This window comes from Sorex araneus, chromosome 2 (assembly GCF_027595985.1).
Source record: "Sorex araneus isolate mSorAra2 chromosome 2, mSorAra2.pri, whole genome shotgun sequence".
NCBI classification, from domain to species: domain Eukaryota; kingdom Metazoa; phylum Chordata; class Mammalia; order Eulipotyphla; family Soricidae; genus Sorex; species Sorex araneus.
Window position 1 is genome coordinate 231,551,512 of NC_073303.1, and position 10,074 is coordinate 231,561,585.

The window sequence follows — 10,074 nt, forward strand, 5'->3', positions numbered from 1 at the left end:
GGACTGTCCTGATTTTTGTAAAATAAAAGCGAGCAATGCACACTGTCCTGTTAAGTGCTGCAGGTCTTGGGTGGGGCAGTGGGATGACCGGTCCCTGCCCTGGGCTGGACAGGATGTAGGTGTGAAGAAATCATGTCCTGTGCTCCTGCCACACATGGCCAGTGCTCTGAGGGAGAGCACCTGCAGGACCTGCTGGGGAGGTGGGAGGTGGGGCTGAGCGGGAGGGTGTGGGCAGAGGGACAGGAAGTGTCAGAGGGGCTGGGTCTGGCCCAGATTCCTCTGGACAGGAGCAGTCATGGGGGCTGGTGAGGTTGACCCCACACATGTGCGTGTGCAAGCGTGTGTGCATGTGTGTGTGTGTGTGTGTGTGTGTTAGGAGTGTGTGTGTCTGTCTCTCTGGGCCCCCTGAGATTTTGTGTGTGTTACTAGATGGAGATGCTGATAGAGGTGATGCAAAAACAAACTAGCCAATAGCCCTATAATTCAGCAAACCTTGCTAGCTCATCTGTGTGAGCTGGGCTGGATTTGGGCCTTTGTGCCAAGGACAAACCTGCCAGAGAGATAGGGACACCAAGACAGTGCTCAGCATTACCTGGGTTCAGCGTAAGGCAGATCGCTGATGGAGCGCAGGCTCCCAAGGTTCGCCTGGTCAGTCATGGCCCCCACCAGGAAACGCACTTGGTCTGGAGGTGACACGGGGCCCTGGAGGCCTTGGTGTGGGCCTGTGCCTGGGTCCTGCCCAGGGAAGATTTTGCAGGATCAACATGTTTGCAAACCACTCTGGCTTCCCAGGGAGGAGCCTGCATGAATTTGGGAGAAAGGCAGGGAGGCTGGGATTCCGATGGGACTCTGCTCCCAGTGCTCCAGCGCGCCTAGCTCAGTCACCCAGCCCCTACCTCGTGGTCACATGCTGCTTGCCTCCTGTGTGAGTCGGCGACTCCCTCTGCCGGCATTTTGGAGAACGACAGGCTCTCAAGTCTGCAGTTGAACCTGTGTGAGCTGGTGTGTGCATGCAACTGTGCGTATCAGATTGTGTCTGTGCGATTGTCACCATGCACGGCTGCATGTACATACGTACATAAGTGTGGTGTCTGCATGCACAGAGGAAACATATGAGCGCATCTGTGTGCAGCCAAATGAGCATGATTCTGGGCACATCTTGTACATATGTTTGTGTGGCTGTGTGTGCGTGCATGTCAGTGGGCATGCCTGTGTAATTTCGTGAGCTTGTGTGCTTGCGTGTGTGAGTTGTATATGCATGCACCCATGTGTGGGACATGTGTGTGCGTGTGGCCTGTGAGTGTGTGAGTGGTCTGTGAGTGTGGTGTGTTCTCTGAGTGTGTGGTCTGTGAATGTGTGCAATCAGTGTGTGTGTGGTCTGTGAGTGTGTTGCCAGTGTGTGTGTGGTCAGTGTGTGTATGTGTGTGGTCTGTGTGTGTGAGTGTGTGTGGTCAGTGTGTATGGTCAGTGTGTGTGTGTGGTCAGTGTGTGTAATCTGAGTATGTGTGTGGTCTGTGAGTGTGTGTGATCAGTGTGTGTGTGGTCTGTGAGTGTATGTGTGGCCAGTGTGTGTGTGTGTGTGGTCAGTGTGTGTATGTGTGTGGTCTGTGTGTGTGTGTGGTCATTGTGTATGGTCAGTGTGTGTGTGGTCAGTGTGTGTGAGGTCAGTGTGTGTGATCTGTGAGTGTGTGGTGTGTGAGTATGTGTGTGGTCAGTGAGTGTGTGTGTGGTCTGTGAGTGTTTGTGGTCTGTGAGTATGTGAGTGTGCATGTGTGGTCTCTGAGTATGTGTGTGAATGTGCGTGAGTGTGTGGTCTGTGAGTATGTATGTGGTCAGTGAGTGTGTGTGTGGTCTGTGAGTGTTTGTGGTCTGTGAGTATGTGAGTGTGCATGTGTGGTCTCTGAGTATGTGTGTGAATGTGTGTGAGTGTGTGGTCTGTGAGTATGTATGTGGTCTGTGAATGTTTGTGTGGCCAGTGTGTGTATGTGTATGTGTGGTCTGTGTGTGTGTGGTCTGTGCGTGTGTGTGTGGTCATTGTGTGTGGTCAGTATGTGTGTGGTCAGTGTATGTATGGTGTGTGAGTGTGTGTGAGGTCAGTGTGTATGTATGGTCAGTGAGGGTGAGTGTGTGTGTGGTCTGTGTTTATGGTCTGTGAGTGTGAGTGTGTGAGTGTGTGTGTATGAGTGTGTATGTGAGCATCTCCTAGTCTTTCCTCCTGTTCAGGGCCACGGCTCTGCTCTGTGGCTCTCACCTGCCCTCTCTGAGCCCGGCCCTGTGGCTGCTGCTGCTGCTGACTGGGGCTGCCTGGCTGCTGGCCCAGCACCTCCTCCCCCCTGAGAGAGGTGGGTGCTGGACAGCAGACTCCAAGATACCGTGGGCTCCGTTCTGTCCACCCAGCTCCTGCTCTGCTGGGGAGGGCGGGGAGGCAGGGATGGCAGTTGGAGCGTCCAGGTGCCTGGGGGTAGTAGTTCTGGGCACCTTGATTCCTGCTCCTTCACCCCGCCCTGGGCACCTGCCAGGCTGTGCCACGCCGGGGCTCCCTGGCCCTCCTGGTCATTGCAAGAGGGTCTGAGCAAGGTTGGCTGGGTCGCGTGGGCTCTGCCCGGTCAGGGAGGCCGTGAATCAGGCGGAGAGCCAGGGCCGTGGCAGGGCTGGACTCTGGGCACCCACGCCTGCAGCTGAACTTACTCCCAGTTCCTGGCTGGCCTGGGCGGCTGCCAGGTGGGGCACAGCTTCCGGACCCCTGGGATTGGCTGGAGCTCTGAGGTCGGCGGCCTGGAGGAGGCGGGACCAGGAGTCTCTGGAGAAGGAACTGGAGTTGCTGCGCGCAGGCCTGGCCGGCTCCAGGGAGCACCGCCGGCTCTCTGGTAAACACGCTCCCTCTCGCCCGTGCTGGGGCTGCATCTCTTCGCAGCTCTGTTCTGGTTCTGGTTCCTCTGCAGTTCCCAAGCCCCTGCCGCCTCACCCCGCCTGAGCCCCGGCCTCCACCCCCCTCCCCTCTGCGTTCATCATCCCCCAGCCTGCACGATGCTGCCGGCGAGCCTGACCTGGCTGGGCCCGGCCCTGTGGCCGCTGCTGCTGCTGACTGGGGCTGCCTGGCTGCTGGCCCGTGTCCTGGCCTGGGCCTGGGCCTTCTGGGACCTGTGCTGGCATCTGCGCTGCTTCCCGCAGCCCCCCAGGCGGAGCTGGTTCTGGGGGCACATGGGCCTGGTGAGTGCAGCCAGGGGCCGGGTGTTGGGGGCGTGAGGACCTGCGGCAGGGAAGGGGCCAGGGGTCAGGGTCTGAAGAGTCCTTGGTCGAGTGGATAAGCCATCAAGTCCCTTTATCAACTCCCTCTGTTCACGTCCACCCTCACAAACCAGACCCCAACACGACAGGGTGTCTGGAGCTTATCTGGAAGGTCCCAGATACTCTCTGCCAGCCCGGGGCAACAGGAAGGGTGTCTGTGGCCATGCTCCTCCTCTGCCTGCCGTGGCCACCCCTGCCCATGCCCGGCTCCATCCAGGGCTAATGCCCCACAGTTCTCAGCGAGGAGCACCGCCTCTTACTCCCCAGGTTTCGTCAGGCTGTGTGGGGTGTCCGAGCAGGCCTCTCACTAGAAGGGGACTGTGGATGGCCCTGCCAGCCCTGGCCTCACTTGCCTGTCACAGGTGAAGAGCAACGAAGAGGGCCTGAGGCTGTTGGAAGAGCTGGGACACTCTTTCCAAGACCTGCACCTCTGGTGGATGGGGCCCTTGCATCCTGTCCTGCGGCTCGTGCACCCCAAGTTTGTGGCCCCCTTGCTCCAGGCCCCAGGTATCTCCTCAGGAAGATCTCAGCACCCACCCACCCCCATACCCAGCCCCTTCCATCATGGCTAGATCAGGCTGAGTGAGGGAAGGGGCTTCCCCGCCTGCTGATGGGGATTCCGGGCTCTCTCAGCTTTGTCTGGTGAACTCACAGCGTGGTAGACACAGGACATCGTGAGATCTGAGTAGAGAAAGGGAATCTAGGACGGTTGCCTTCAGGCATGGCTGAATCCAGTCTCAGTGTCACTAGGGACCTTTCCTCTGTGATGGCTTCTTCACTCCCACACTGAGAGGTGGGTCCTAGAAGCTCATCCACAGAACAGTAAACGCTCAGGGAAGCTGTAGGCCTGAGTAGACAAACAATTCCCAACTATTTATCTATTATCTAACTCTCCACCCACCCACCATCCCCCTCCTTATGTCCCATCCACTCCCACCCATCTAACTCCTTATTACTTTCTATTGTCTATATATCATCTATCCATTAATTATGTATCTATTATCTCAAGAGACAGATGAAGAGAGTGAGGGGCAGGGGAGGCAGTAAACAGATTTTTTTTTGGTGGGGGGCATACCCAACAGTGCTCCATGGCTCTGTGCTCAGGGATCACTCCTGGTGGGCTCAGAGGGTCCATGTGGGTTGGCAGGAGTAGAACCCGGGTCTGCGTTATGCAGGGCAGATGCCCTCTCTGCTATCCTATTGTTTCGACCCCTGCAGGAGGCGGTTGGATCTGAGGTCTGAGGGTCAGTGTCTGTCCAGAGTAGGGTGGGGGGTGTGGCAGAGTCCACTTAGCCTGAGCAGGGAGGGCTAGAGTGACGGGAGTGGGTACTGGACGGGCAGAGCCCACAAATGTCCACCTGCCAGCATCCTAGGTAGATGGACATTCGCTGGACAGGGGAAACGGGTGCAGGAAGCACCGTGACTTTCCAAGGTCATTGATTTCCCAAGGTCATGGGACCTGCAGGGCTTCTGGGGGCGCAGAGGTGAGTCTCCGTGGGGGCCACTCTCGCAGGAGCCCTGACCTTCTGTATGGACACGCAGGCATCTGTTGCCCTCCCTCTGCCCTGGGCCTGTCTGTTTCGCATGCTGAGGCCGTGTCAGAGCCCATGTGTGAGGCCAGGGTATGCCACACCTGCTCGTGTCTGTGGGGCTGTGTCTGACGTGAGGGCCAGACCCCCGGGCTAGCTCCCACTGGGGAGGGCAGCACGCGCTGTTCTGGAGCGCTCTGGGCTGTGTTGCTGCCATGTTGGCCATGTCAGGCCTGGATGGGTGCCGTGCCGTGCAGAAGCCTGTGGGCCATGTCATGCCAGGCTGGGCTGTGCTGGGCTGTGTGCCCTTTCTGTGCCATGTGGCAGTTGTGTTGGGCTGTGCTGTGCAGAGACGCTCTGTGTGCAGGGCTGCAGCCTGGTTTGGCCCTCCTCCCTGCTCCTTCTCTCCCAGGCCCTGTCCAGTTAGACAGGGGTGGGGTGAGGACCTCCCTACTGCCCACCAGGGCTCTGATGGTCTGTGTCCCATGCCAGCCAGTGTCGCCCCCAAGGACATACTCTTCTACGGCTTCCTGAAACCCTGGCTGGGTGAGTGTCTGGGCTCAGGGCCGGGGGCCGCCTTGGGGGTGCAGGAAGGTGCTCCCAGCCTCTCCTCAACTCTGCCCCTGCAGGGGATGGGCTGCTGCTGAGTGCAGGGGACAAGTGGGGCCGGCACCGCCGCCTGCTGATGCCCGCCTTCCACTCCAACATCCTGAAGGCCTACGTGAAGATCTTTGGCCAGAGCACGGACACCATGCATGTGCGCCCCTCAGGCCTGGGCGGGAGCAGGGGGGCTGGGGTGCGGGTCCTGGGTCTGTTCCTGCCTGCAGAGGTGGCCCAGGTGTCCTGGGGTTGTTCTGGGCACCAGATCCTTATGTGGGGTAGCCACGTGCCGCACAGACAATGTCCAGGACAGTGTCCCAAAAGGGCCCTGTGGGTTGGGGCTCCTGTTGGGGGTGTTGGTCCCAGCCTGGCCCCCTGTCTTCCAGGCCAAGTGGGCACGCCTGCTGTCAGAGGGCAGCTCCCACCTGGACATGTTTGAGCACGTGAGCCTCATGACGCTGGACAGCCTGCAGAAGTGCATCTTCAGTTTCGAAAGCAACTGTCAGGAGTGAGTGATCACGTGGGCGGCACAGTCCGGAGGGTTCCTGAGGGCTCAGTGCGAGGGCTGGAGGCAGGGAGGAGGGAAAGGCAGGGCCTATATCCATAGAGACAGCCAGACTTTACCCCGAGGAGAGCAGAGAGGCATGGCCCCTGAGTGATGAGCAGAGGCTGGACACTGGGCTCTAGAAGGAGCCTGGCATGGGGCCAGGCCCAGGGGACCACCAAGGGGAGACTGGGGACCCCACAGCAGGCAGGGAGGAGTGATCGGGAGGTGCAGGGCCGACCCCGTCTTGGTACATGGAGTTGGGACGAGGGGGACGCCCGGCCCACGGTGCCCTGTCCTGCCGGGGAGCTGCGGACAGATCTCCTTTGGGCCGAGTGCAGGAAGCCCAGCGAGTACATCGCCGCCATCCTGGAACTCAGCGCGCTGGTGACCAAGCGGCTCCAGCAGCTCCACCTGCACTGGGACCTGCTGTACCACCTCACGGCCGACGGGCGGCGCTTCCGCCGAGCCTGCCGCCTGGTGCACGCTTTCACAGACGCCGTCATCCATGAGCGGCGCCAGGCCCTCCTCGCCCAGGGCTCCCGCGACTTCCTCAGGGTCAAGGCCAAGGCCAAGACGCTGGACTTCATCGATGTGCTTCTGCTGGCCCAGGTGGGCTGGGTGGGCCTGGCGCTGTGGGGGAGCGGGAGGGCGAGTGGGGCGGCGGAGGAGCCACCTGGGCAGAGCCAGATGTGTCCGCACCTCCCCCCCACTGCCCAGCATCCGTCTGTATCCGGGCCCCCAGCCTGTACCCCGCACTCCTCTCACTGTGGGAGCCTGATCCTGCCCCGGCACGGCTGCGTCTGTCTCTGCTGTCTGGTGGGGGCCGGGGAGCATGCCCTGGGGTGTGTCAGAGCTCTGGCGGGGGAGGCGCAGCCGCAAGTTCACAGCAGCACGTCTCCGCAGGGGAGGGTCTGTGCCCTGTCTCTGCCCATCTCCGTAAACGCTTTTCCCTTCTGGGGAAACTGGGTTGCACAAGCGGGAGCTCTGGGCCGGGGAGGGGCCCTGGGTGGGCTCCTGGGTCACAGTGACCTCAGTGGCGGCTCCCCAGGATGAGGACGGGAAGCAGCTGTCAGACGAAGACATCCGGGCCGAAGCTGACACCTTCATGTTCGAGGGTGAGCACCCTCTACCCTGTCCCCTACCCCCTGGTGCAGACCCTACAGCTCCCGCCCTCCCTGGCCTGACACGGACACTGCCCCCAGGCCATGACACCACGGCCAGCGGCCTGTCCTGGGTCCTGTTCAACCTGGCGAAGCACCCGGAGCACCAGGAGCGCTGCCGGCAGGAGGTGGGGGCGCTGCTTCGGGGCCGGGTGCCCCAGGAGCTGGAGTGGTGAGCCGGGCCGGGGAGCAGGCCCAGTGGGTGAGGCGGGTCTGTGCCCAGTGACATGGGTCTGTGCCCGGTGAGGTGGGTCTTGTGCAGGGATGAGGCAGGCCTGTGCCTGAGTAAGACGAGTCTGTGTGCAGGGGTGAGGCATTTCTGTGTCTGGGTGAGGCGGGTCTGTGTGCAGGGGTAAGGTGGATATGTTCAGGGGTGAGGCTGGTCTATGTGCAGGGGTGAGGCTGCTCTGTGTTTAGGAGTGATTCAGGTTTGTGCAGGAGTGAGGCAGGTTTTTGTGTAGGGATGAGGCATGTCTGTGTGTAGGGGTGAGGTGGGTTTTGCAGGGTGAGGCTGGTCTATGGCTGGGTGGGGCTGGTCTGTGTGTAGGGGTGAGGCGGGTCTGTGCAGGGGTGAGGCGGGTTTGTGCAGGGGTGAGGTAAGTCTGTGCGCAGGGATGACCTGGCCTCGCTGCCCTTCCTGACCATGTGCATCAAGGAAAGTCTCCGCCTGCACCCTCCCGTCACTGTCATCTCTCGCTGCTGCTCCCAGGACGTGCCTCTCCCGGATGGCCGGGTCATCCCCAAAGGTGCTGTGGTGGTGGTGGTGGTGTGTCGGGTCCTGCCTAGGGGTCTTTGCTGACGCCCCTCCCCCACAGGGATCAACTCTGTCATCAGCATCTTCGGAATCCATCACAACCCATCCATCTGGCCGAACCCCAAGGTGCCTTTCCCTGCATGCCCCACTCTCCTCCACATCCACTGTCCTGGGGGGCATCGGGTGCCCCAGGAAAGGACCCGTTGCAGCCTCTCTGCACCCCCAGGTGTACGACCCCTTCCGCTTCCAGCCAGAGAACATGAAGGACAGGTCACCGCTGGCCTTCATCCCCTTCTCTGCGGGGCCCAGGTGAGCTGGTGCATCTGGCAGGGACAGCCGAGGCCCCTTGGTGTCGCCCCCTCCCCCCGGGTGTTTGGGCAAGGGGTGTGGGGGGTCCTCAGACGCCCACTGCATGAGCCTGTCTGTGAACTGCAGGAACTGCATCGGGCAGACGTTCGCCATGGCCGAGATGAAGGTAGTGCTGGCGCTGACGCTGCTGCGGTTCCGCGTGCTGCCCGATGAGCAGGAGCCGCGCCGGAAGCCGGAGCTCATCCTGCGGGCCGAGGGCGGGCTGTGGCTGCGGCTGGAGCCGCTGGACCTGGCCCGCTGACCCTGCGCGGACACCCGAGAGAGAATAAAGCTGTGTGCTCCCCTGCCTTCGGCTCTGGGCCAGCAGCAGGGACCCAGGGGACAGAGGGGTGGAGCGGGGCTCTGAGCCTCGTGCTGGCCATGGTGCGCCAAAGTCCAGTGGGGGCTTCGTCTGCTCTCATGGAGCCGCAGGAGAGCCTGAGAGGGAGGAGCAGGGGCGGGGGGGGGGATGTGGAGGGGCGCCCTGGTGGGTTTGTGTTCAAGGTGCCACAGGACGGCCTCCTGACGCTGACTCTAAAGTCTGCTGCTGTTGGCTTGGCTGTGGCCGCTCCACGGGGGGCTACCATGGGCGCAGATAGGGCTCACGGGAGGTGGACCTCACCTGACCCTCTGGCCCTTCCTGATGCTCGTTGGGGTGTGCCCTGAGTGCAGAGACAGTTTTCCTCCTAGTCCCTCTGTGCCACTGGCCCGGCTCTGCCAAACACGCCTCAGAAATAATACAGACCTGCTCGGCTGCTCTCTGGCCCTGTGTCCTGTCTCTCCAGATGTTTGCTGCCTTTTTAAGGTCCGTTATTATTATGATTTACCTTTTTGGTTTGTTTTGGGATCATACCTGGCACTGTTCAGGGCTCTGCACTCAGGGATCACTCCCGGCAGTGCTTGGGGGACCCCGTGGGAGACCGGGGATCAAACCCAGGTCGACTGCACGCAAGACAAGCGTCTTCCCACGGTACCATGGCTCCAGCCCCTTTAAGGTCAATGATTAACCTTTGAAGCTGGGAAATCGTCCAGCTTTGCCATTGAGAAGTGGGAGTTTGATCCCCGGTAACAGGAAACGTGAGGTTTCCATGGGGTCTAAAAGGCCAGGAGCAGATTTTCTGTCACCTGTGGGAGGTGGGGTGCTGTCACCCCTCTGCGTATCCACGTGTAGGCAAGAGAGGCCCATTTCAGGTGTGGTATATGGAGCTCGGGGCGGGGGGGCTTGCAGGTGGGGACACCAGGGCTCTGTGCCCATGCCCACAGGCCAGCTCAGGGCACAGGAGCTTCCAGGAGTTGGGGTGTCCGTCATGGGCTCCCAAACCCACATTCTCCAGCCAGGGACCCGCAGGTGTGAGCTGCCGATCAGGGCCCTTACCTTACTAGTGAGCTACTTACTGCAGCTCAGTAGCTGTGGGGCTTTGAGGAGTCTCTGCCTCGAGCCCCGACCCCCCACCCCCCTCCCCCGCCCTTTCCAGCCTGGCAACACCTGCCAGGCTCTCACCCAGGCCCCTTGTCCCGAGATTGCCCCTGGGCTACTCCCCCCTGAGCGTGTCAATGGCGCTATCTGGTGGAAACTTTGGGAATACCAGGACCCGGGGTCAGTTTCCGCCCGGGAACCCACACAGGTGCGCGTGTGGCTGTGTGTGAGGCGGTGCAGAGACGCGCCCGTATGCCCATGGGGGCACATGTGCACGTCTGTGTGTGTGCAGGTCTTTGCATGCATGTGACTTTGTGCGTGAACATAGAACTTGGCGTCCAGGTGGACATTCGGGACCCCCCACAGACTGCACTGCGCTGGCCGGGACTCTTCCCACGGGATCCATGGCCAGAACCTGCGCGAGTAATCTC

At 60.9% G+C, this 10,074-nt stretch overlaps 1 protein-coding gene across 2 annotated transcripts; it reads left to right on the forward strand.

The window, feature by feature from the left end:
• Positions 1-2,790: 2,790 nt before the first annotated feature.
• On the forward strand, positions 2,791-8,533 carry LOC101542525 (cytochrome P450 4F3-like). 2 transcript variants are annotated; one of them, XM_055127889.1, is made up of 13 exons: positions 2,791-2,867; positions 3,020-3,210; positions 3,651-3,795; positions 5,310-5,363; positions 5,447-5,574; positions 5,804-5,925; positions 6,303-6,573; positions 7,013-7,079; positions 7,167-7,296; positions 7,737-7,870; positions 7,940-8,004; positions 8,105-8,187; positions 8,314-8,533. In XM_055127889.1, the coding sequence occupies exons 2-13, from the start codon at positions 3,028-3,030 to the stop codon at positions 8,486-8,488; spliced, it is 1,557 nt and encodes a 518-aa protein (XP_054983864.1). In that variant the 5' UTR covers positions 2,791-2,867; positions 3,020-3,027; the 3' UTR covers positions 8,489-8,533. The 2 variants fall into 2 exon arrangements, with proteins under 2 accessions (XP_054983864.1, XP_054983865.1); XM_055127890.1 differs by having other exon boundaries at positions 2,792-3,210; positions 7,780-7,870.
• The last annotated feature ends 1,541 nt before the right edge of the window (positions 8,534-10,074 follow it).